Source organism: Entelurus aequoreus, linkage group LG03 (assembly GCF_033978785.1).
Source record: "Entelurus aequoreus isolate RoL-2023_Sb linkage group LG03, RoL_Eaeq_v1.1, whole genome shotgun sequence".
In the NCBI taxonomy this organism is placed as follows: Eukaryota; Metazoa; Chordata; class Actinopteri; order Syngnathiformes; family Syngnathidae; genus Entelurus; species Entelurus aequoreus.
In genome coordinates this window covers 55939900-55967777 of record NC_084733.1, presented here as the reverse complement: position 1 = coordinate 55967777, position 27878 = coordinate 55939900, and the positions used below count along the sequence as shown (strand labels likewise).

General features: G+C 41.1%; 1 protein-coding gene across 1 annotated transcript in view; it reads left to right on the top strand.

Annotated features, from left to right (window-relative positions):
* LOC133646650 (KATNB1-like protein 1) overlaps positions 1 to 27878 on the top strand; it is a 156809-nt gene that overhangs the window by 121339 nt on the left and 7592 nt on the right. The window contains exons 3-9 of the mRNA XM_062042238.1: positions 20488 to 20590; positions 20685 to 20722; positions 20781 to 21039; positions 21111 to 21226; positions 21846 to 21896; positions 21960 to 22049; positions 22121 to 22225. Coding sequence (XP_061898222.1) covers positions 20488 to 20590; positions 20685 to 20722; positions 20781 to 21039; positions 21111 to 21226; positions 21846 to 21896; positions 21960 to 22049; positions 22121 to 22225 — 762 coding nt within the window. The remainder of the gene's footprint in view (positions 1 to 20487; positions 20591 to 20684; positions 20723 to 20780; positions 21040 to 21110; positions 21227 to 21845; positions 21897 to 21959; positions 22050 to 22120; positions 22226 to 27878) is intronic.

The following is a 27878-nucleotide window of genomic DNA, read 5'->3' as shown; positions in this document are numbered from 1 at the left end:
CTGTCACACCAAACATCATAAATACATCGGTAGTACGATAATATAATCTGAAACCAGTCTTGTAATTAAATAGTTTTTTTCAGGTCAGAGGAGAAGAAATATAATTTCTTATCAAGCAAAGTATAATGCAATTTATTTTAATACAAACAAATAACAAAATCCACACATAATTAAATCATTTATATATACAATATTCAAAGTCAAACGTCAAATAAAGTAAACACAAAGACAATCAAAATAGAACACTTTTTTTGTAATAAAATGTTTGAGTTTGAGTTTGAGTTTATTTCGAACATGCAAGCATACAACATGATACATCACAATTTCCAGTTTCTTTTCAACATGTTTGAAAAGGAGTAGGAAGAAGCAGAGCTTATTTAATCCTACCCCTTTTCTTTACATAACAGTTGCAAAACGTTTTGTTCACTTCCTGTTCACAATTTTTTCACAATAAATTCCATAAGTAATCACAATAAAAATAAATAAATAAATAATAGTAAGAATTTAATAATAATAATTGGTGAAGTAAGTAATATTTCATATGATGAGATAAGTAAGATTACTTTAAGAATGAATGAATGGATGGATGAAATAAATTGAGAATGTTTGTCATGGTTCTTCTTCTTTGTACTTTGTAAACACTTTAAGTTTGAAGAGTTTCTTGAAGTGTATCATATTAGTACATTGTTTGATTGCTTTGCTTAATCCATTCCATAATTTAATTCCACATACTGATATACTGAAGGTCTTAAGTGTTGTACGTGCAAACAAATGTTTTAAATTACGTTTTTGTCTAAGATTATATTTCTCCTCTTTTTTTAAGAATTGTTGTATATTCTTGGGTAGTGTCATGTCTGTTCATGTTTTTGTTTTGGCCATGTGTTTGTTTTTTGGACTCTTTTTAGTTCCTGGTTGCACTTTCTTGTTTGGTTTGGTTTCCATGGTCACCCATTAGTTTTCACCTGTCATGTCACGCACCTGTTTTCACTGATCACGTCACTATTTAAATCTGTCTGTTTCTGTTGTTCGTCCTGGCGTCCTCGCACTTTTTCATCACCCTGATTCATGTCATGTTCACAGTTCTTTACCAAGTAAGTTGTTGTTTATTATTGCCACAGTTTGTGTTTTTGTTTTATTGTTCATAGTTTTTGCCATTGTGCAAGTTTTGTTTTCATAGTCAAGTTGTTACCTCCGCTGTGAGCGCCTTTTGTTTGCTTCCTTTTTTTTTGTAGTTTATTAGTGTCAAAATAAATCATGTATTTAAATTCACGCCTTGCCCGCGCCAATTTTCCTTTGCCTTCCGGAGAAGCAAAACCCAAGAACCCAGTTATGACAGTAGGACGCCAGCAGAAGAGTTTCTCCGCAAAAAAATTGGACGGTTTTGACGAGGCAGCGAGGGAGGTCCTCCGCGCCACGGAGGAGGAATCGCTGCGCTACTCCTCCATGGAGTACAGAGACTCCATTTGGTCCGAGGACTGCGCTGCGTCACCGCAATCCCGGAAGCGCCGCTCCCGACGAAGGACGTCAGGGAGGGCTTCCGCAAACAAAGAGGACGCCTCACTCCCGCAAGCTCCTCCCCCTCCGGGCGGAAGCAAGCCACAGGCAGCCCGGCTTCACCCTGATGACATCACAGCTCAAGATTGTTTTTCTCTGAACTCTTTTACTTTTGATCAGCCGCCCTCAACAAAGGACTCTGTTTCTATGATCAAATATTATCAGAACATGATTTTGGACATTAGAGCATATCAGTCACAGCCATCTGAATTTCATGCCCCGCCTCCCAGGACTCAAGCCACGCCCAAGTCACAATTTTTTTTTTTTTCACCCCCTCAATCTCAGGTACAAAAAGAGAGACATTTTGGACAATTGATAGGGGAGGATTTTACCCCCCTCCTGACCTCCCTCCACCCACCCCAAAAAACGGTTCCAGACAGCGGGGAGCGCGTCTGGTATCCGCTCCTTGAGGGGGGGGCTAGGGCTGGGAAATGTTCAGGTGGGGTGGTTCAGCATCGCCATGCCAAGCCACAGCCTCCAGCTCGGCCACCACCACCTGTCTTTCAACCTGCCAAGCCACAGCCACCAGCACGGCCCCCACCACCAGTCTTTCGCCATGCCAAGCCACAGCCTCCAGCTAGGCCACCTCCACCTGCTCCACGCCCAGCTCCACGCCAATCCTCACCACGCCAAGCGCCACCAGTCGCAGCTTCACGCCAAGCGCCGCCAGTCGCAGCTTCACGCCAAGCGCCGCCAGTCGCAGCTTCACGCCAAGCGTCGCCAGTCGCAGCTTCACGCCAAGCGTCGCCAGTCGCAGCTTCACGCCAAGCGCTGCCAGTCGCAGCTTCACGCCAAGCGCCGCCAGTCGCAGCTTCACGCCAAGCGCCGCCAGTCGCAGCTTCACGCCAAGCGCCGCCAGTCGCAGCTTCACGCCAAGCGTCGCCAGTCGCAGCTTCACGCCAAGCGTCGCCAGTCGCAGCTTCACGCCAAGCGCCGCCAGTCGCAGCTTCACGCCAAGCGCCGCCAGTCGCAGCTTCACGCCAAGCGCCGCCAGTCGCAGCTTCACGCCAAGCGCCGCCAGTCGCAGCTTCACGCCAAGCGCCGCCAGTCGCAGCTTCACGCCAAGCGCCGCCAGTCGCAGCTTCACGCCAAGCGCCGCCAGTCGCAGCTCCACGACGCCAAGCGCCGCCAGTCGCAGCTCCACGACGCCTAGTGCCGCCAGTCGCAGCTCCACGACGCCTAGTGCCGCCAGTCGCAGCTCCACGACGCCTAGTGCCGCCAGTCGCAGCTCCACGACGCCTAGTGCCGCCAGTCGCAGCTCCACGACGCCTAGTGCCGCCAGTCGCAGCTCCACGCCAAGACCAAGTCCAAGACACACCACGCCAAGTCCAAGACACACCTCGTCAAGACCAAGACCCTCGTCAAGACCAAGACCAAGATGCTCGTCAAGACCAAGACCCTCGTCAAGACCAAGACCCTCGTCAAGACCAAGACCAACCATTCCAAGTCCAAGACCAAGACCAAGTCCAAGACCAAGTCCAAGACCAAGACCAACCATACCAAGACCAACCATGCCAAGACCAACCTCGCCAAGACCAGGTCCAAGACCAACCTCACCAAGACCCTCGCCAAGGCCAAGACACTCCAAGCAGCCAAGACCCTCCGAGCGGCCAAGACCAAGCTTCGCCGCCCGAAGTGCCACGCCAAGCTTCGCCGCCTGCTTCGTCTGCTGCACCCGCACCTGCGTCATCGGCTGCTTCCACGCCTGCAACGACGACGACGCGCCTGCCTCCTCGTCGGCCACGAATGTGGCCACTACCTAGTCGTCCACCACGCCAAGTGCGCCCACCTCTTAGTCGGCCACGCATGTGGCCCTTCCCGGGTCGCCCACCTCGCCTGTGGCGGCGGCGTTCCACTCGCCGCCGCCACATGACTATGCCTCGGTGGATTCGGGGCCACTTGGCCTGGCGACCCACTGCCACATCCCCCTCCCGCCCTCCCATGACTCTTGATCCTGTTTTTTGGACATCTGGGATCTGTCCGTAAGGGGGGGTTCTGTCATGTCTGTTCATGTTTTTGTTTTGGTCATGCGTCATGTCTGTTCATGTTTTTGTTTTGGCCATGTGTTTGTTTTTTGGACTCTTTTTAGTTCCTGGTTGCACTTCCTTGTTTGGTTTGGTTTCCATGGTCACCCATTAGTTTTCACCTGTCATGTCACGCACCTGTTCACCTGTCTTGTCACGCACCTGTTTTCACTGATCACATCACTATTTAAATCTGTCTGTTTCTGTTGTTCGTCCTGGCGTCCTCGCACTTTTTCATCACCCTGATTCATGTCATGTTCACAGTTCTTTACCAAGTAAGTTTTTGTTTATTATTGCCACAGTTTGTGTTTTTGTTTTATTGTTCATAGTTTTTGCCATTGTGCAAGTTTTGTTTTCATAGTCAAGTTGTTACCTCCGCTGTGAGCGCCTTTTGTTTGCTTCCTTTTTTTTAGTAGTTTATTAGTGTCAAAATAAATCATGTATTTAAATTCACGCCTTGCCCGCGCCAATTTTCCTTTGCCTTCCGGAGAAGCAAAACCCAAGAACCCAGTTATGACAGGTAGTAGGTTATAGTTTGCTTTGTGCATAATTTTAGCTGTTTGCAAATTCACTATGTCGTGGAAATTCAGTATTTTTGATTCAATAAATAAAGGGTTTGTATGTTCTCTATATCCAACATTATGTATTATTCTAACTGATCTTTTTTGTAACACCGTTAATGAATGAAGTGTACTTTTGTAATTATTTCCCCATATTTCTACACAGTAGCTCAGATATGGTAACACTAGTGAGCAGTAGAGAATATGAAGGGATTTTTGGTCTAGAACATGTTTTGCTTTATTCATTATTGACGTGTTTCTTGCAACTTTATGTTGAATATTTTTTACGTGAGATTTCCAGTTCAATTTATCATCAATCATTATACCTAGAAATTTGGTTTCGTTTACTCTTTCAATTTCTATTCCGTCTATTTGTATTTGTGTTTGACTTTCTCTTCTACTGTTACCAAATAGCATTATTTTAGTTTTACTAAGATTCAACGATAGTCTGTTTTTGTCAAACCATCTTTTTAATTTGTTATTTTCTTCAGTTATTATTTGTATTATCTCCTGTGTGTTCTCTCCTGAACAAAACGCTGTTGTATCATCCGCAAATAATACTAACTTTAAATCTTTTGTAACTTTACAAATGTCATTTATATAGAGATTGAATAATTTAGGTCCTAGTATTGATCCCTGAGGTACACCACAGGATATATTTAGCGTTGTAGACGTGTGTTCGCCTAGCTTCACGTATTGTTTCCTGTTCGTTAGATAACTTCTTATCCAGTTTAAGACTAACCCTCTGATGCCATATCGTTCTAGTTTTTTGATTAAAATATTGTGATTAATTGTGTCAAATGCTTTAGTTAGATCCATAAAAACCGCTGCCGCACATTTTTTACTATCTATTGCATTGGTAATTTCTTCTGTAATTTCAATTAAAGCCATTGAAGTTGAAACATTAGCTCTATATCCATATTGGTTCCCTTCGAGTATTCTATTTTTATTTATGAAACTTTCTAATCTGTTATTGAACAGTTTTTCAATGATTTTAGAAAATTGTGGAAGTAGAGAAACAGGTCTATAATTTGTAAATTGATGTTTGTCTCTAGTCTTATAAATTGGTGCAACTTTAGCTATTTTCATTTTGTTTGGAAATGTACCTGTTTGAAATGATAGGTTACCAATATACATTAATGGTCCTGAGATCTCTTCAATAACCTTTTTTATCGTTTCCATATCAATTCCGTTACAATCAGTTGAAGTCTTAGATTTACATTTTTTCACGATTGTAACTATTTCCTCCTGTGTCACATTACTGAGGAACATGGAGTTGGGATTTCGCTCTATGGAATCATTATAGTCCTCAATTGGAACTGGGTCTGGAATCCTTTCTTCCAATTTTGGTCCAATATTTACAAAATAATTATTGAAGCTTTCAACTACTTCCTTTATGTTGTCATTTTTTTTATTTTCATCTAAGAAGTATCGAGGGTAGTCCCTCTTAGTTCCATTTTTAATAATGCTATTGAGGATGCCCCATGTTGCTCTCATATTATTTTTGTTCCTGTCCAATAATTCACTGTAATATTCTTTTCTACATGATCGTAGTATGTCTGTTAACTTGTTTTTATACTTTTTGTACTTAATTTCTGCCTCTATAGTTCTTTGTGCTATACATTTTCTATATAGTGTATTCTTCTTATTACAAGCATTGTTGAATCCTTTTGTCATCCATGGTTGATTATTCTTTCTCTGCTTGTTACTGAGTTGTATCCATGGACAATGTTTGTCATAAAGTATTATGAACTTGTTTAAGAAATGTTCATATGCTTCATCGACCTCTTTTTCATTATACACATTGTCCCAATCCTGCTTTTGTAGTTCAATTTTGAAGGCAGTCATCCTCTTCTCTGTGCATAGTCTTCGAAATGTCCTTTTGTCTTCCATGTTCTTCTTGTAGTTTCCATCATATATTGTAAAAACTGGCAGATGATCACTAACGTCGCTTGTAGTGTTATTATCAAAATCATTGGTAAAAATATTATCAATAAGCGTGGCACATTGTCCTGTGATTCTGCTTGGCTTTGTGATTTTAGGATATAGACTGATGCTGTACATTGTATCAATGAAGTCATCAATAGACTTTTGCTTGTTGGGGTTCAATAAGTCAATATTAAAGTCACCACATAAGAACATTATTCTTTGACCATTGTCCATGTAAGTTGCCTTGATCCATTCTTCAAATGTTTCTATACTTGACTTAGGTGATCTATATATACAACTGATGAATATGTTTTTGCTTTTTTCCTGACATATTTCAATGGTTGTACATTCTAAGATATTATCTATGGCAAATGACATGTTTTTTACCACTTTGTAGTTCAGGTTCTTCATCACGTACACAGCTACTCCTCCTGCATTTTTGTTGGTTCTGTTGATGTAGTTTAGTTCATATCCCTCCAGATCAAAATCTATTCCTTTTTTTATCATGAATCCATGTTTCTGTGACAGCAATCACTTTGAAGGGTTCGTTGATGTGTTCCAAAAAGTTCTTAATGTTGTTGTAATTTGCATACAAGCTTCTACTATTAAAATGAATAATTGACAATTTGTTATCACATTCAATGTTGCTATTATATTGATCATCTGTATAATAAAAACAACTATTACTGATGTGGGAGAAAAAATTTGTATCTGGATCTATATCATTTTCCAAATCCTGGTTTTTGTGTTATCTGTTGCAGAAATTTTTTAGTTCCATATTTTCTTGTTCAACAAACTTTGATGTTGTTTCAATAATCTCTATAAGTGTAGGTGGATGCAATCCTGAATCTAGGTCCTCTTGTTTAGTCGTCCCTTGGAACATAGTAGTGCCGATGCTGAATTTAGGTGCTTGTTTTCTTTCAGAGTCCATTATCATCGTTGTTGTGGTAGCTGTGTCAACTTTAAAAATTGTCCAGGTCCTTGATGTCATGGACAACAATTACTCTTGCTTCTGGACTTCCATTCAGCTTGATGTAGATTTTACAGTTGGCGCTCCAAGTTCCCTGGATTTTTCCCTGCCTTCTCAAGTCGCGTGCTTTCTTGGCGATTCCAGCATTACGTTTTGTGAGATGCTCATTCATGTACACATTTGTTCCCTTCAGCTTCGTTCCCTGTCTCAGCAATGCCATTTTAGATTTTCTGTTTACGAGTTTCACAAGCACGACTGGAGTGGCGTTGTTGTTTCTTCCATTCAGTGGGATGCATGTTTCGATGGTATAAATGTCAATTTCAATTTCTTTTGATTGCAGAAAGTTGACCACTTGCTGTTCTGCTGAGACCATATCCATTTCATCTGGTTCACCGTCATTATTCACAGCTTTCGCATAGGATCTTGGTTTAATTCGGTGCCCTGTCACAATGATATCATTCATTCGTTTATCCTGATCCATTTCATCTATGATGTTCCTCAGCATGTTGTTGTCTTCTTGAAGGATCTTCATTTGTTTGCTCATTTCAGTGGCTTCTTTATTTCTGGAGTTGTCCTCTTTTTTCATTTCTTTAATTTCTTCTTTCATTTCTTTCATATCCTCTTTCCATCCATCTATCAATTCTTCCAATTTTTCTATCATTTCTTCTTTAAATTCCTGGAGTATTTTTTGTAGTATCCCTTCTTGAATCCCATCATGTCCTGTGCCCAGCTTCAAATCAGTCTTTCCAGTCAATCCTTTAACTTTTGGCATCGCGGCAGTCACTGACGTCAGCGCCTCTTTGTTTTAAGGGCAGTTACTTCTTTAGCGACTTGCGGCACTTTTAACTTGTTTTTTTCAACAATTTCGTACCTTGCGCCGTTCAGAGATCAATTTGAGGTGTCAGCCTGTCAACTTATATCACTCTGCGACGTCGGGATCACTTTAAAACAGCTGTAAACTCGCCGTAACTTTTGGTTGCTAGGCAACCGCTTTGAACTGCGGGAGGTGCCTTTGGCTTGAGGCTAACGGCTCTTCCACTCGCCTTATTTCAGCGTATCAGTGCCTCTCAACTGACCAAAATCAGATCGAAGATGCCAGGTGACTCTCCTGTGGCTGTTATCGCAAATCAGGGGTCAAATCAGTGGTCAAAATCTTCAGACTTAACAAAAACTCCGGTAGCAGAAGCGGAGCTTTTTTCTTTGCGTCCTTTCTCATTGACAGGAAGTGACGCAAGTAACTCCTCATAAGAAACTATACATCTATAAACAGAAGGTCATAACATAAATATAGTGCAATACTTCCAACCCCCCATCCCTCATCATGAACATGCAGGGCACAGGTAATCCCCATCCACATCTGGCCTCAGGACACACTTGTGGTGAAAGCACCTCTCACAGATGTCACAGCAGATCTAAGGTGAGGAGGAGGATGGAGGTAAGGAGGCAGATAAGTTGGGCCATTAAATGTATATAAATTCCGGATTTAAATAATTCATCATTATCACTGTTACAGCTCCATATGAAGACTTCACAGCCACAGAATCCAAGAATCCACTTGCTCATACTACACATGAAATGGACTGAGACCTTTTTCCAGCTTCTGAATGAAAAGAGGGAGTAGGTCATGGAAGAGTTCAGTAAACTGTTCCGTATTTGTTGGTTTCACTAACATTTGTAAGGCTTATTAATTTTTTATTTTTTTTTAACCTCTTTATCATTCAACCAATTTGTACACAAACACATTAAAACTGAAGGTACACTGTTTGAACTCATATGCATTATGCATTGCCACCAAAATACATTTTCCATTTTACTACAATAATTATGTTATCTACGCCCTGCTATTTCACAGCCTGACTGTATTGCACAATGAAAACGTACCCATTGAGGGTTATCGCACTCCTCCATCCCACTTGCTGAGATCATCTGTTCCGAAAAAGAGTATGCATCAATATTCACTCTCGAATTTCTTCAAATATCTTGCTGAAATTAAAATAAACTCCAGTAATATGTAATTGTATTAGGCTGTCCTGATAATTGGATGTAATCTGTGCCATCAATATTTTTTATGGTTTAAAAATGTTGTAAGTGCTGTACATTCCTCTATAAGGATTTACCCCCTCCCCTGTCATTTCAACTGAAGGGCATGGGTTTAAAACAGCTCAAACATGAAGTGACTAATATTGATCTACTAGAAATAAAATGCACCTGTTTCTTGAAGGAGGACAGTGGCAATATCAAGTCTCAACTTGTTCACAGCCGTAAGATTCGTCTTGATGTTAATTGGCTGCCCTTTCAATATTTTCTCTGCAAACTAAAAAAAACTTAGGTTAGCGTATAAGCATCTTATGATAAATATATAAACTAGCAAGATGCTAAGATCCATGTTTTTACTTTGAGCAACATATGAATATACGCAAGTTATTCTTGTTAACATCAAAATGTTTGGCTACTTAATGGTACATATCACAAACATGTAGGAAACCAGGTCATGGATTTCTCTTATGAAAAAAGGTAATGACCATGAGGTTGTCCACATCGTTTCAGTAGTGTACAGTACACTTACTTTTAAGGCCAGGACACCACATGATGTGCCATCTTGCTGGCGTGCATGGGCCAGGGTGCTGCATGCCCACCTTGTCACATTGCAGCCTTTCTTTCGCATAAAGGCCCTTAATGATAGAAATATTATTTGTAAAAAACTATTGCACCATTGGCAGACCGGGGTGGTGGTTCCTCTCTTTAAAAAGGAGAACCGGAGGGTGTGTTCTAACTATCGGGGGATCACACTCCTCAGCCTTCCCGGTAAGGTCTATTCAGGTGTACTGGAGAGGAGGCTACGCCGGATAGCCGAACCTCGGATTCAGGAGGAACAGTGTGGTTTTTGTGCTGGTCGTGGAACTGTGGACCAGCTCTATACTCTCGGCAGGGTCCTTGAGGGTGCATGGGAGTTTGCCCAACCAGTCTACATGTGCTTTGTGGACTTGGAAAATGCATTCGACCGTGTCCCTCGGGAAGTCCTGTGGGGAGTGCTCAGAGAGTATGGAGTATCGGACTGTCTGATTGTGGCGGTCCGCCCCCTGTATGATCAGTGCCAGAGCTTGGTCCGCATTGCCGGCAGTAAGTCGGACACGTTTCCAGTGAGGGTTGGACTCCGCCAAGGCTGCCCTTTGTCACCGATTCTGTTCATAATTTTTATGGACAGAATTTCTAGGCGCAGTCAAGGCGTTGAGGGGATCCGGTTTGGTGGCTGCAGGATTAGGTCTCTGCTTTTTGTAGATGATGTGGTCCTGATGGCTTCATCTGGCCAGGATCTTCAGCTCTCACTGGATCGGTGCGCAGCTGAGTGTGAAGGCGACTGGGATGAGAATCAGCACCTCCAAGTCCGAGTCCATGGTTCTCGCCCGGAAAAGGGTGGAGTGCCATCTACGGGTTGGGGAGGAGATCTTGCCCCAAGTGGAGGAGTTCTAGTACCTCGGAGTCTTGTTCACGAGTGAGGGAAGAGTGGATCGTGACATCAACAGGCGGATTGGTGCGGCGTCTTCAGTAATGCGGACGCTGTATCGATCCGTTGTGGTGAAGAAGGGGCTGAGCCGGAAGGCAAAGCTCTCAATTTACCGGTCGATCTACGTTCCCATCCTCACCTATGGTCATAAGCTTTGGGTTATGACCGAAAGGACAAGATCACGGGTACAAGCGGCCAAAATTAGTTTCCTCCGCCGGGTGGCGGGGCTCTCCCTTAGAGATAGGGTGAGAAGCTCTGTCATCCGGGGGGAGCTCAAAGTAAAGCCGCTGCTCCTCCACATCGAGAGGAGCCAGATGAGGTGGTTCGGGCATCTGGTCAGGATGCCACCCGAACGCCTCCCTAGGGAGGTGTTTAGGGCACGTCCGACCGGTAGGAGGCCACGGGGAAGACCCAGGACACGTTGGGAAGACTATGTCTCCCGGCTGGCCTGGGAACGCCTCGGGATCCCCCGGGAAGAGCTGGACAAAGTGGCTGGGGAGAGGGAAGTCTGGGCTTCCCTGCTTAGGCTGCTGCCCCCGCGACCCGACCTCAGATACGCGGAAGAAGATGGATGGATGGATGGATATTGCACCATTGTCATTTAGCAGCTCCTAGAGCTGCTTTTTGTCTGACGTTATAGTGCAAGTACTATGTATCAGACATCATCCTTTAATGGAAAAAAATACCTTGTTGACTCCAGGCATCTCTTAATGTTCATTTTCGATTCCCCCAATGGATCCAAAAAAAAGGCATCTCCTCTCATGTGGGTAGATGACCTTTGTATTTTTAACATGGAAACAAGATAAGTGAGGCACGAACCTACTATTGGACAGATTAATCTGTAAGATTGAAATGGTACATGAAAATGTTTTAGACTTCAGAAATGGCATTTGAAAGGGAGTTCAACCCTTGAAAGTATAGAGGGCCTTCAAAACCACTGATACAGATCTTATAAAAGCAAGATTTGCACAGTACTTCTCATCTCACCGTCAACATCCAGTGGTGATGTTCATTCATTATTCCCACAAGGATGGAGAATGCCATTGGATCGAGCTGTAAATAAGAGGAACTAATGAAAATGTATTGCATAATCAAAGAAACAAATTCCATGTGCATAACAGTCCCCTACATACTGTCTGGAGTCTTGGTATTTTCCCTTGCCAAATTGCCGTCATCGAAAAACTGTCGATGACACTAGCCTCTCCTGCACTTGTTTTGTTGTAGTTCCTCACAAGAGAGGTGAGGTAGGCATTGATTACCTATGAAAGATTGAAAAATAAATTAATTGTGCGTGAGACATGCAGTTCCATATGTTGACTGACTCTGTGTGTAAATGCTACACATATTCAGTATGGAGTATCAGTTATCAACTAATTTTGCCGGTCACCAAATTGCAATTTATGTATTATTAACTTTATTAATAGAAAATAATCCTGATTAAAATGTGTATAGTCCAGAAATGCACATATGTGAAGTGATGTAAAGGAATCAGACATAAATGACAGCATAATACCTCACTCTCAAGCTCCTGGTTGGGACCAACCCTCTCGATGTCCCAAAAATACAATTGAAACTTTTCAATCTTTGAAAGAAGGACATGGGCCTTCTTCCCTGTAAATGCCTCTTTCACATCTGCAGAAGATGAACCATATCAAACCATGAAACATGCTGTATTCATTAACCTTTTATTATAACATAAAACCCCTTCTCAAAAACCTATTTTCCATTTCAACCACAATTCTTAAAAATGTTACGATTTCCTTTTCTGAAAATTATGAGTTGTGTTCATTTTGCATGAATGCAACAAAGGAGTAACAAGCTTTACGCTCATAACTTTTTTTCCAACTGAGTAAGCACAGAATGGAAAAAAAAAACGTACATTTTTGGATTGAAGTTTTTTTGTATTTTGGTTTTTTCCTCTACATCTCCAAAACAAGCAGCTGGAGTTGAGGAGGCTGGTGGAGGTGGAGGTGAGGAGGCTGGTGGAGGTGGAGGTGAGGAGGCTGGTGCAGCTGGAGGTGGGGAGGCTGGTGCAGCTGGAGGTGAGGAGGCTGGTGGAGGTGGAGGTGAGGAGGCTGGTGGAGGTGAGGAGGCTGGTGCAGCTGGAGGTGAGGAGGCTGGTGCAGCTGGAGGTGAGGAGGCTGGTGCAGCTGGAGGTGAGGAGGCTGGTGGAGGTGGAGGTGAGGAGGCTGGTGGAGGTGAGGAGGCTGGTGCAGCTGGAGGTGAGGAGGCTGGTGCAGCTGGAGGTGAGGAGGCTGGTGGAGGTGGAGGTGAGGAGGCTGGTGGAGGTGGAGGTGTGGAGGCTGGTGAAGGTGGAGGTGAGGAGGCTGGTGCAGCTGGAGGTGAGGAGGCTGGTGGAGGTGGAGGTGAGGAGGCTGGTGCAGCTGGAGGTGAGGAGGCTGGTGCAGCTGGAGGTGAGGAGGCTGGTGGAGGTGGAGGTGAGGAGGCTGGTGGAGGTGAGGAGGCTGGTGCAGCTGGAGGTGAGGAGGCTGGTGCAGCTGGAGGTGAGGAGGCTGGTGGAGGTGGAGGTGAGGAGGCTGGTGGAGGTGGAGGTGTGGAGGCTGGTGAAGGTGGAGGTGAGGAGGCTGGTGCAGCTGGAGGTGAGGAGGCTGGTGGAGGTGGAGGTGAGGAGGCTGGTGCAGCTGGAGGTGAGGAGGCTGGTGGAGGTGGAGGTGAGGAGGCTGGTGGAGGTGGAGGTGAAGAGGCTGGTGGAGGTGGAGGTGAGGAGGCTGGTGAAGGTGGAGGTGAGGAGGCTGGTGCAGCTGGAGGTGAGGAGGCTGGTGGAGGTGGAGGTGAGGAGGCTGGTGCAGCTGGAGGTGAGGAGGCTGGTGGAGGTGGAGGTGGAGGTGAGGAGGCTGGTGAAGGTGGAGGTGAGGAGGCTGGTGCAGCTGGAGGTGAGGAGGCTGGTGGAGGTGGAGGTGAGGAGGCTGGTGGAGGTGAGGAGGCTGGTTCAGCTGGAGGTGAGGACGCTGGTGCAGCTGGAGGTGAGGAGGCTGGTGCAGCTGGAGGTGAGGAGGCTGGTGGAGGTGGAGGTGAGGAGGCTGGTGGAGGTGGAGGTGAGGAGGCTGGTGAAGGTGGAGGTGAGGAGGCTGGTGCAGCTGGAGGTGAGGAGGCTGGTGGAGGTGGAGGTGAGGATGCTGGTGGAGGTGAGGAGGCTGGTGCAGCTGGAGGTGAGGAGGCTGGTGGAGGTGAGGAGGCTGGTGCAGCTGGAGGTGAGGAGGCTGGTGCAGCTGGAGGTGAGGAGGCTGGTGGAGGTGGAGGTGAGGTGGTGGGGCGGTGTGTCTTGGCTGGATATGAAGCAGCGGGTGTCTGAGGTGGTGTAGAAGGGGTTGTGGAAGATTGTATTTTATGAGGTATACACGGAACTTCATGCCTAACCTTGATGAGGTGGTCAATGTTTACCCTCCGGAAAACTGCACCATTTTTTCCTTCCAGATCTGCACTTTTGCCCTCCAGTGCTGTTACTGTATACGGGCCCAGGAAGTTTGCCTCCAACTTCCCACCCTTCCTCTGCTGGTTCCTGACGTTCTCCCGCCAGACCTGCTCTCCAACTTTAAGATTTGCCTTTGGTGCACCTGTTGTCAGCCTCCGCCTGGTGCTCTCCTGCTGCTTTGCCACATTGCTGAGCACAATATCCCTCACGCTCTCCAGCCGCTCTATGTCCTCCCCCAGAGCTTCCTCTCCCACAATGGCCTCAACACTGCTGTCCAACTGTGAACAAAAAAGTATTTTGCAGGAATTGTTTTCAAATGTTTTTCACAGTAGACAGTGTAGCTTGTTTGCCTTTGCATTAACACTGTTTCCGGTTGCATTTACAGAGCAGAGTTTCTATTGAAACTCGTAATTAAATCCTGGTAGGATTTCTTCACTAACCCTGTGATGCTCAGGGACCTCTGATGGGTAGTGGGCCTCTCTCCCAAACAGGGGAGTATGACGCCGTAATTAGTTTTTTGGTTCGGAGCCCAAACATAATGGCATCTAGATATTCGTCCCAAGTTTCTGGTTTTGTGCCCACAAGTCTGCTGAGCGCCCTGGAAAATAAAACATATTCAAATTTTAAATTACAATTTGCATTTGTCAAAAGCCCCACAATTGAATTGTACTAGCGTAAACTGAAGACCACATAGATCATATTTAATGAATAGATTGACCCCAGAAAAGGTAGGAGCTATATTTCCTTCACCTTTGGATGGTCCCATTCATCCTCTCCACCAAACCATTAGTCTGAGGATGGTAGGGGGCACAGAGGCTCCGCTGGATGCCCAGTTTGGCACACACACTCCTGTTAATCTGTAAATGTAGAGTGCACATATGTTTTACACAGTAAAAAAAAATAGCTTGGATTATATATTTTGTTTGGTAGGTGCAGAATTATAAAAGGGAGCATTTTTGCAGGATATGTAGCATTTTGTATTAACCACAGAAAAGTTTATATGTAAAAATGAATGTGGGAACACTCATATTTGGAAGCTGTTACAATGTACACATGAATTCAGTCAAATAGTTGTTGTGGTTTCCATATTTACCGCATTGACAAATTCTGTGCCTTGGTCCGTCAATATCCTTTTTGGTGCCTCAAACTGATGAAAACATTTTATAATGCATTCGGTCACCCCTGCCGCATTTTTGGATTTTAGTGGATAAGCCTGTGGCCATTGAGTAAAATAATCAATTATGACACAGATATATTGATTGTCATTTTTTGTCTTGGTTAATTTTCCCACCAGGTCCATGCCTATAAGCTCAAATGGGTGTTTGACCTAAAAAAGTAGAATAAAGAACATCAGATTAGGAGCAGGATCATTGGAGACAGTTTAATAATTTATTGGGCGTAAATAAATACAAATATCAAAATCTATTTTAATATGTTAACATGCTGTTGTGTAGTAGTAATTAACCTTCCTCTTATATTTCAATTGACATGTTTTTACGGCTTCCTCTGTGACCCTCGGACTCAGAGCAAAGCCATGGAAGAAAATATATATATAAAATATATTCACCTTTATAGGTGTGTATTCCACCTCCTTTTTTATTATGGGCTGTCTGGCCTGGCAAACGATACAATCGGCCACCTGCAAAGAACACAATTCATATAAACAACGTCACCATCAGCTGGCAACATTTGGTGACTGTCATTTCATATTCTGTGAAATAACATAAGGACCAGTTATAAAACTGTGTAATAAAGGAAACTTCTAATAGGATTATATAAAAAGCGAATTTGCTTCAAGTGTCATTGAATTACCCATTTATCAATATCCGCGACCATTCCAGGCCAGAAATATCGCCTGGAAATGGCGTCTCGGGTCTTTTTTTGTCCCGTGTGGGCTCCTATGGCACTGGCATGGAACTCAGTGAAGACATCATTGGCTTCAGCCAGATGGGTTTGCTATCATGTTGAGACACCCAATGTTAAAGATGAATTGGATAAATAAAAATTAGCCATGGAGGGTTCCATGTTCAGCTGCAACTGCATGAAATGTTTAAAATTTCCTGAAGAAAAGTTGTATCATGTAAAATGATTTGCAGAGAAACCTGTAGCAAAATAAAAGAAAACAATGGAGACACAGGCAAAGAGATTATTGTGTAAGATTTCCTGCAATAACCATTGTCCATCCTTACCTAAGGCACCACTTACCCCAGGGTCACAGGTGGTGCTGCAGCCTATCCCAGCAAATATTGGGCAAGGTAGGAAAACATTCTGGGCAGGTAACAAGTCCATCACAGGACACATACAATTGACTCACACGTTCAAACCTAGGGGCCTACTTTTAAATAGTGTCTTCTAATAAATTAATATGAAGGATTTGGAAGTGGATTTAAAATACAATGACAGGGAAGTTAAGTAAACAATTAAAACAACTTTAAAAATGATTGATAACACAATCATATAATACCATTATTGTCACAGTGTGCAAGTTCTGTATATTCAAATGTATTACTGGTTTTCATGTTTTTTTCACATTCCCAGGGGAATAACATGAACACATGTCAGAAAGAACATGTGATCAGATGCCAAACATTGTCAGAAAAACTCTCTAGTGCCAACATATATTGCTCTAAGTAGTTTACTAAGTGTCTTGGATAATACTTGGGGAGTCAATCCTGCATAGTTACATAGCTAAAAGTAGGCCAAAATGACATGTGCATAATTTGTTTATGCATTTTGGGAATAGGTTTATCTGTCGTCCCAATCGTTCCACCTTAGGAAGCACCCGGAGATAAAAATACATTCTGGAGACTGATTTGACATTAAGTTATCTAATTTATGACCGTCTTCCCGATTAACAGTAGAAATTAATAAGCAAAATGCATGAGTAATTTTTAGTCGACGAGTCTGTACTGAACACTTTCTGGGACGCTATGAAAGCATGTGCCATTGGATGTAAAATGACTTCTTCAAATCTCTTGAATATAAAAGTTTCTGAAAATGACACTCACCTTCAACATTGTACCTTGCGGCCTTTCGGCGAATTTCATTTTTTTCTACTTTGGACATGGCCGTTGAATAAATACCTTTTGTTTTATAGTCGAAAATAGCTCTGTACAGCGAAGGATCCATTTCCACTAGTAAATTAAAAAGGTGAAAACAACACTGGGCCGATGTTTGAATCCAAGGGAGAGAAAAAACAATGCTTAAAAATGTGTAAAAGAGCATTTTAATTATGTTTTGATAATACTATCTTGAAACCACTTTGGACATTTGCCAAACTATCGATTTTCCTCAGGATCTGAAAGCAATCTATTAAGTGTGACCACGGATTGATACTTGGCAATGGAAAAACACCCGTGGTGATATGTCGCCTTCAAAGGGCTATAAATGATATTGTTGCAATTCAACATACATTGATACACAATAACGTAAAATCAACTATGATTAGTTTATTCAAATTTACTCTAGAGTTTAATCGAGAAAAGATAACGTAAACTGTGAGAAGTTAATATGGCTTCCTATCAAAGTCATTGGCAAATAAAAACAAACGCAGTAATTTTGGTACAGATTTTTATTTATTTTGTGTTACATAGAAATAACACTGCACTTCTTCTGAATTGGAACATCCAAAAGGAACCAACTTTGAAACCAACATTTTCTTTTCTTCTGGAATCCTGTTAAGAGACCATTAAGTTGTGTGTTTTGGATTGACACAACAGTGTGTGTGTGTGTGTGTGTGTGTGTGTGTGTGTGTGTGTGTGTGTGTGTGTGTGTGTGTGTGTGTGTGTGTGTGTGTGTGTGTGTGTGTGTGTGTGTGCATGTAATATATATATATATATATATATATATATATATATATATATATATATATATATATATATATATATATATATATATATATATATATATATATATATATATATAATGTACATTTAGACATTTTTAGAACAGCAATGATGATCATTTAAAAAGTAAGTATTTTTTTTACCTATATAAATTAATAAACTCATGTACTGAAACTGTAGTTGTTGTGATTAATTCCCTCTGCCTTCATTGCAAATAACTATATGATAATAGTAATATTATACTATTCCAATATTCACTGTTACTGACTATAATGCAAGCAATGTGACACGATTAGAAAAGGACATCAATTGTGAATCGAATATTAATAATGTAACTGCTAAATAAGAGATTGTGGTAGGAATAGACCGTGAGGACTCTTTCTGGGACATCTTCTGGATTGTCTGCATGTTTTTAAAGGTACATGTCCCACTCCAACAAGCATTCACAAGCATAAAAATGTATCATTAACTAATAATTAGGAATAACAGCTTTAGAACGCTTGTCAACACGTGACACATCTCCATGATCAGGGAAATCAGACTTGGGCGGTGCCGTGAGCTCTTAGCCACTTCCTCTGGAATAAGGTGAAGGACCAAGTGAACACAAAAAAACTATTGGACAGTCTTCTCTTCAATTCGTCATTAGTAAACCTCGGGCGACTGAGCAGCAGATACGTGACGTAAATGTAAGGGCGGGGACAACTGACGTAACCAGGAAGTGGAGGCTAGACTGTCCCAATTAATATCACTCCAGCCACTGCTGGAGGACTCTCGCCAGGACCCACACTTTGTCGACCGCATGGACTGGGTCCTTGGAAGGATGCAGCCCCTAAATTAGAACACAGCTGCTGATTGTGCGTTATGATAAACGTGCGTTGCCAGGCTCTGCTTTGTATCCATAGACTTATCAGATTAAATTTTTTATTATCTATAGAAGGGATTTCAAAATTGTGGCCCGGAGGCCATTTGCGGCCCGCAGCTAATGTTTTAAAGGCCCACGGTACATTCCAAAAACACTATTCAAATAAACAAAAACATCACAAAAGTGGAATAAAAAAGTTTACAGGTGAAATGTAATTTAGAAAAAGTTGCAATGTTAACTAATAAAACAAAGCAGTTTTTTTTCTTTAAAAACTTTCATTGCTCAAAACAAAATATTAACCTATCCAAGGCTCTGATTACTTCACATCAAATATTCCACTTTGAAAAATATTTGTTGTGGAAGATTTTGCATATTTTGTGTGTTTGCCATAAAAAAAACATAGTTTTCATTGACAATAAGGGCAGAAAACAAAAAAAATAGAATTGACGGATAAATCTGAAGTTGATGTAGACTCTAGAGATTTAAGCGTTAAATAAATAATTTATGTATGCCCTGGCACAGGATTATCATATTTTCATGACCAAAGCAAACAAGTTTTTACACTTTTATACTGAAATAAATACACCTACAACTTATTAAATAAAAATATAGAAAAACTACCGGCAGCGGTAAAGTTTAGATCCATGAAGGAAAGTAGAAAGTTAACTTATATCCATCCATCCATCCATCTTCTTCCGCTTATCCGTAGTTAACTTATAACTGAATAAATTTACGTATGCATAAATATTTGTTTTCTTTTGTAATAATTTTTTCAATGAATTAAGTAACGTTTATGACAATCTTTTTCCAAAACACAATATAGAATGTGAGATACAGTATAACAGGATAATGCATACATGTATCATTTGTTTTCAAAACGGTTACAAAATAGTGGGACCCCAAAAATTTACTGTGGGACCCGATTTTTATGACTTGATGTGGTCCCTGGGACCCCATTTTGAAAATTCCTAGCGTCAATACTGATTGAAGTCTATAAAGTGCAAACTTCTGTTTTGAATAACATACTTCTGTAAATAAAAATGTAGTATTATATATTGTATCCAAATAAATAATGAAGTAAAACATTAAGAGGACTATAGTTTGTTTCAGTAAGTAAATAAAGTAAACACGGCCTTTTTCATTCACACACTTGGTGGTGTGCTAAACAACTGCTTTTGTGATGGCCCTACGTATTGTGCTTCTTTCTCGTCATACATGGCATCATCATACATACCTGGTGTAAATTATTTCGCCATAGTAAGGTGATGTTTTTGCTTCTTGTTGTGTCTTATTCGCAGCGTAAATAATTGTATTCCTCAGCTGGAGGCTTCGGTTTCAGATGCTGGAACAAGTTTGTTGTGCGGATGCCTTTTTTAAACAAACTTTGCACTATGCAGCCCTATGTTCCACACCTGTTGCCGCAAAACCAAATACTGACAACACTTTTCTTTTCTTTGAAACAAACGTCTCCCTCTTGTTAGCATTAGCATTAGCCATGTTTTGCTATGTGAGCCGCTAAGGAAGTAAGGGAACGGTGCAAGCTACGGAAGCTCCTGAGGAGCAAAAAGTATGCCGGAGCAAGAGGAGAAAAAAAATCGATTTTAAAATTTTTTACATCGTCTGCAGCAAAAAACTTGAATATATCAATGAAATCAACATATCACCCAGGCCTAATGAACCACACATGTTTGTAATTACTAACATTGTCACCTTTTTTTCATATAAAAATTCCTGAGAAGTCATACCTGTAACTACCATAATTGTGTAACAGTTAACACTTTGCATCTATCTGTTTGATTTTATAGGTATACAGTAATGGGCTCCAGTGGGGAAAACCAATATCTTGATGTAACCGTGCATAATGAGTCGACCCACTACACAGTCAGTTGCTCCCTTGGGAAGAAAAAGGTGAGTCTCTCCTGAACTTTGTCCTCAACTTACGGGTTGTGTGTCATTGTGTTAGTCATCTCAATAATTGTGTAATCATTTTTGTCATTTCTAGGCAGATCACTCAAAGAAGGACGAGCTTAACAAAAAGAAGTATGAACTTTTACGGTGTCGTATTGTTGACATTATATGAATAATCCTCTTTTTTCAGGTTTCCAGTTAATTACTCTGGCAACAATCCAGGCAGAGTAAAGCGAGTCGTGTCGTCTAAGCGGAAGACACGTCATCTGAGGGTGGCTAGAAAGAAGCCGTCTGGCTCAGGCAAAGCACCTGATGCAGCAAACAAGGAGAGTGAAATTCCTCAAGAAATGTTCGATATAGACCATCAGGAGTCAACAGCAAATGTAAACAGTCACCACAGTATGGGAACGACTGGTTTTGAAGATGCTGACTCCATGAAACTTACTGAGGTCAGAAATACCAGTTAATAGATCAGGTTGTCAACTATATAGAATTTCTTGTTAACTTTTTTGTTTTACAGCTTACAAGGGATCACAGCACAGTAAGTGAAGTGCTCCTAGGAAGAAACCTGAGGCTCCAAGTGGCCTTAACACTGTGGCAGAGACATTTTGGAGAGATGCTAACATACTTCCTCAGGTATTTTATGTTTCTTCAAAGGGTACCTACGATGAAATTCATAGTTTTTGACAAATAAATGTTACAATGTTAGATACTAATATTAAACAATGCCAAGGCATCAAACCATAACGTTCATGCTTTTGGCGTGAGCTTGCATGCAGTTTTGGATGCCTCTTTTTGCAAGGTTTTGCAGTCTGGCATAATAACACTGACGTGTGACATGCAGTGAAACAATTGCTGCTAAAACAGCTGTCTTTATGCACTCGATGAATCGATCAGAGAGAGTGCTTCTTGTCACCGGGTGATTCTACATCATTTTTTCTGAAGTTTATTTTCAACCATGTCTGAAAAAAATTGCGGTGACGACTTCAAGATATATATTTAAAGAGTTTACATTTTCAAAACATAAATTATTATAGTGTAGGACATGGTTTCATTTGCATTCTGGGAACGCCTCCAGAAACAGACATCTTGCAGACTGACTTAAAACACATGTTATAAAAGTGACTGGAGCAATATCCAATACATATTATCTAGACCACAATCAGTGTTTTAAATGTAGATTAAAATCATTATTGGTCCCCTTTCATTATGAGCCTAACATACTGTTGATACTCTTTTCATCTCTGCTGCACAGAATCCAAGATACTGGTGTCTTTGTCGACATTCTCCCTCTAATAACCAAAAGGTAAACACATGACTAACCAGTACAAGTTAGAGAAATATTATTTTAGTCAACGTTTCTTTGCAGTATGGAGGACGACTCTTCCAGCATTACCATCGGCTGTTGTGTGGACTTGTTCCCCTTGGTCCAGAATGTCCTCATCAGTCCATATGAAGAGTAAGTCCTAGTCTGGTAATCAGCAGCATAATCGCAGAATGAATGTAAGTGTTGGTCTTTTGTGAACACAGATATGCCGTCATTGGTTTAACATGGATCAATTCCGTTTTGAAACGCTGGTGGGAACAGCTTAAAGGAAGTGGCTGCACTGGATCGACTGAGCTTCCCTTAGATAGGTATACCTTTTAACTTATTTTAATTTGGGTCCAGTCTTTTAAAAGTGACTTATGCAATTAGGGCCCAATTCTCCAATGTGCTTAAGTGAAACAAGCTGCCAAACTGCATGGATTCTGGCTGTGTAGCATTATACGCCTCAACTTAACCCCAGATTTACACTGTATGCGATCGAACAGCTGATGAACTCTTACCATTGGAAACGCAAAAAACTACAACATAGCTGATGGAGAGAAGATGCAGTTGAAGTCATGGCACGTAAATAAGACCGCCCACAAAGCGGTGCATCCCCAACAGACGGTCAGAAAGCGGCTTTAAGTTGGTCAGCAAAACATTGTCCATGCCAACTTTTGGCCAAAGAACCACATGCTATGTAGACCACAAAGAAGTGTTTTAGGTGTAGAAAAAAAACATATTTTTACCCTTTTAAGTACCTTTGCCTCATTTACGCTGAGTGGGAGAATAAAAATGAAAGCAACGAGCGTAACTTAACTGAGAAATAAAACACTTGTGGCCTAATTTGTTAAGATTGAAATACCATGCGGTAATCAGCGTATGCAATCTATAAAACAAGTGTGTACTATTAGTGGGTGTGTTGCGTGCGACTTACTAACACTGCGTGTGCAATTGCTTGTATTTTTTTCACGTGACTTCTTGCCAGTGGTGGTCAACCAAGCCAAGGTGGCTGTTGTGCAGGAGGCAGCGCACAAACTCTGAGTCCACAAGGGGGCTAGATATTCCTGCAAAAAACGGATAGGAGCAAAAAAATCAAACTATGCAATGGAATAGATCGCTATACTTATACTAAAAAAAGATTTGTCGAGTGATATCAAGGATTATCCGCCAGTGGATTTCCCAGACATTTTAAACTATCTTGTGCTCCAGACATCATTCTAGACGACAAAACAAATGAAAACTTGGAAAAACATGGAGGTCTACAACTTCATTGTGTGTGGCTGGGTCAAAGACATTGGTATCAAGATTCTCCCGGATAAATCATGCATCGTTTTTGCTCGGGTAAGGTTGCATTTCATGTTTGTTGCCTTTTTGTTGCCCGTGCCGTGTACGAGTAAGCGTGTTTTTCCCCATTTATCAAAATACAATTTAGATTTCATCATTGTGTAAGTGCTGAAAACTTCATTTATGATTGCTGCCTTTGGGAAAAGCTTAACTCTTTTAAGCATTCTTTTATTTAGATTCGCCGAGTTGGTGCTTTACAAGACAGTTGAATTAGAATATGTGTTATAAGAAATACAAATAATATCAAGATAGTACTTAAATGAGAAATACTATGCATTAAAAATATATCAAACAAACCTTTAACAAAGTGATCACTGCAAACTTGTGCGTTCTTCGATTCTACTCCCTGAGTGCGCACCACTTTTTTTGTTGTCTTTCGTATAATCTTGCACTCTTCCACCCTTCTTCATTAGCTCTCGAGGAACTCTGAAGTAATGTTTATCCTTTTAGCGATTTGAATGGTCCGTACAGCCGAAAACAACGCAAGCATTGGGCATTTTTCTTTGAGAACGGATAAGTGGCACCTAGTACCCTTTGAGAACGACCATGCATAATTAATTAGCCCGATGTTATCACGTTCCTACCTGGGGCGCTTTGCTACATTTGCTACCCCTTTTTATGGGCATTTTTACAGCAGTGCATCTACATTGACACCATGTTTTTGTCCTTTTTTTTGTCTTTCTTTTTTTTTGTCTTTCTTTTTTTTAACCGCAGAAGGTGCACGAGAGGGAGGCTGCACTTACTGCGCTCAAAACGCAAAAATGCATACCTCAAGAAGTTTTTTTTATATAAGAAATATTTTAATTATATATATTATATGTGGAAAAAAACAAATGTCATTCAAAGATACTAAAGAACACCAAAACGCATCAATTTAATTGAGTTTTAATCAGCCCCTCAAGTCCTCTAGCAGCTATAAAAGTATGTTGCTGAATTGACAATGTGATTGACAATGTGTCTGATACTTTTTATTTCTACCCTCCCAAATGTTGACACACACGTAGGTAGGGATGATTTTTGATAAGAAATTATCGAGTTCGAGCCCATTATCGAATCCTCTTATCGAACCGATTCCTTATCAATCCTCTTATCGAATCCAGATAGGTTGTTGTATATGGAAAAAAACATACAATATTTGGTTTAACAAAAGTTCACTTTTATTTTATAAGAAAAATAAATAAATAAATAAATATTGACTGTTGTTACCCCCCTAAAAAATAAAATAAAATAAATAAATATTGACTGTTGTTACCCAAAGTATATTAAGTGTGATTTTTCAGAAAAACAAATATATACAGTAACACAAAAACAACCTGTCTCTGTGAACACTATAGGTGTATAAATAATAATATAGTGTTAAATAAAATCAGTCCCTTGGGCACAAAACTGAAAATAATACAGCTCTCCAAAAAGTGCACTTCTGCTGCTATTGGAACATCCTTCTGGGGTCCATCAGTGTGGCCTCCTCAAGGAATGACTGCACGTCCTTGTCCTGGAGGGAAAATGAGGGACAGACAGCATAGAATTAGGGGGGAAATTAGCTGAATGTGACGACTAGGGTGTCTGTTATTAAGTCTTTAACATTAGTATGTGGGATTAAATGATGGAATGGATTAAGTAATGAAGTTAAACATTGTACAAAGTACAAAGAAGAATTATGAGAAATACTTTCAACCTTATTGAAAATAAGATATTCTTCATCTCAGTATATTAATAATAACTGAATTAATTAATTATATATTACAAAACTGTTGTATATACTAATTCACAGATGTTATTTTATCATAAAAAGGTCAGTAAATGATGTATATATTTGTAAACGCTCTGAAGTGGGAAAGGGGTAGGATTAAATAAACTTTACTTCTTCCTACTCCTTTTCGGACATGATGTAAAGTAAAATGATATGAAACTGTGATGTGTTACACTGTAAGTGTGTTCATGTACGAAATCAACTAAAGAAAGAAAGAAAGAACTAGTTTATTAGACATACCTGCAAACTCTGGAGTGGTGTAGGCTACAAGAGACCGTTAATGTTATCAGACACATATAAAAAGGCTAACGTTAACATTACCGTTAGCCACTGACTATGCTTAGGTAACGTTAGTCTAGCTAACAATTCTGCAGTCTTGGTTGACATAAGAGGTAACTTTATTTTAGCTTAAAGGCTACGAGTGAGCAGACATGGAAATGAACCGGCAACAGTTAACGTTAGTTACTCACCAGCACTATCACTGGAACTGGCACTGCAGGTTGAAGCAGAAGAAGAGGGGCATGCTTCCTCATCTCTGTCGCTGCTTCTCCACGACACCTTTCTCTAACCTTCAGGTTATGTATGGCCTGAACATGTTTCAACATGCTTGTTGTACTCCCCCCCCTTACATGAGAGCAAAGAATGGCAATAATTGCAGATAGCCGTTTCCTCGTCGTATTTTTTTATAAAATGAAGCCATGCCTTGAGGCGTTTTTTCCAGTCCATTGTTGTTGTTGCTTCTGTATCTGCCGCCTAATGACTGAGCTACGTCATTTCCTGGGACGTGCCACAGGGCATTTCTTGTGGGACGGGATTCGTTCCCAGGGATTCGAATAAAGAACCAACTCTTTTTCTTTACTATAGTGGCCTCGATAACGGGAACCGGTTCTCAAAAAGGGATTTGAGTCCATGGAATCGTTTCTTTTCTTATCGAACGGTTCTTTTCTTATCGAACAACCGGGAGAACCGGTTTCGAACATCATCCCTACACGTAAGACGGAGCGAGCGCTGATCCTGCAGTTGTGTGTGGAACTGTCAGTTTGCACGTCTTTCTAAATAAAATGCAAACTAGTGCTTGCAAAACGATAATGAAGGTTGCTAAATCACATTGCATGTGCTAAATAATTATATTTGCATATTGTTCCATAATGTGGGCATTTTAATAATCAGGATATTTTTGTATATTAATTAAGACGGACACGCAAAATGAATTGCATGCCTTACTCTGCTCACTTAAGAGATGCAATCCACAGCTTTGCGTGTGGTATCAACTTTGCACAAGTTTTAGTACACGCTAATCTTTAGTAATTTAGGCCTTTAAATGCAAACGGGAAGATAGAGACCATTGTTATTTGTGCATGGCACGCCTTTTACAGTAGCAATGACAAGTGTGAACAGTAGCAAGTTCACACTTGTCATTTATGGAGACCAAATGAGAGCTGCATGTCAGTCTGCTCGAGTGCTGCACGAGACAAGTGTCATACTCATATGTCACCAAATGTGAGCGAAACCATTGAGTTAAAATGAAAAGATAAGAGGTAAATGTGAATACAGGAGGTACACTTACCTGCTAAATCTTTTCAACAAAGAGGTTGTGTTGCTTGTCCGAAACGTGTCCTTGCAGCCAGATTTCCAAATTATACTTTTGAGTGACGTAAAACCATTCTCAGAAGGAACAGGTAGAAACAGAGTCCAACAGAGAGGGAGCAGCTGTGTAAATTAGCCTGAAGCCTGGCTATTAGTGTCCCATGAAGAAGAAGCGCCTCAGCAGCCTGCAGTACATACTGCACATCCTGTAATTGCATTGCTGAGCCACATGAATGGGAAGACTGTAAACATTGATATCAGGAAGTTTTTTCAGCATAAAGTATCGTGACAGATAAACAACAGCAGCTGTGATAAAACGGGTGATGACAGGTGCTCTGACTCTGGGTACCTTACAGTCATGTCCACTTAACAGTGTTGTTGTGTGCAAGGCTGGACATTGGATCAATGGTCAGTTTTTATTATTTTTAACTCTACCCCACCAGCATGTCACTACAGGCAAGACGCGCCTGAGAACCAAGAAACAGTTTAAAAAATGACAATAATATATGATAGGTGGATAAAAAATTACAGACAAACGTATAACCTTCCCCTATAAATAAATGCTCCTTCAACATTGGGACGATATAAGAGCCAATTGCAGCTCAGGGTTGGATCCGTCTGATGTGGTGTAACAGTTTGTGACTTTTCCATTAAAACAGTGGGTGCAAGGTCGACTCAGCCAGGTTAATATAAAATAGCATGAGAGGTGGGAAAATAATCCAACAACACTTCTGAAATTAAAGCTATGCTTCACATGGGGAGAATGCAAAAAAACTTGGTCATAATAATTTGCTTCAATGAAAGCATATTCATTCATAACTGTAATCCAGTGGTTATTGTATGCTTCAGCATTTGAAAGTTGAAATGCTGTATCATTAAAAAAAAACAGCACTAAATTAATCCACCATTCATCCCACTGGTGTCAAACTCGTTTTCATTTTCTCAGTAGTGGCATCTTTCAGAGGGCTGTTTGTAACAGAGAGTAATATAGTAGTAGAAATGTAAGAGGATTTGCCTCATGATAATATTACACAATTGCCTATGCTCTGGATTTTTCTTTACGTACACTGTAAAAACAAAATCTGGCAGCTAAATCGCCAGAATTTTACCATAAAATTGATAGTGTTTTTAAAAAATATTACTGAAAATGGAAAAACGGTACCAATGTTTTTATGGTAAAATTCTGACGATTTAGCTCCCAGTAGGGATGATGTTCGAAACAGGTTTTCCCGGTTGTTCGATAAGAAAAGAACCGATTCCATGGACTCGAATCCCTTTTTGAGAACCGGTTCCCGTTA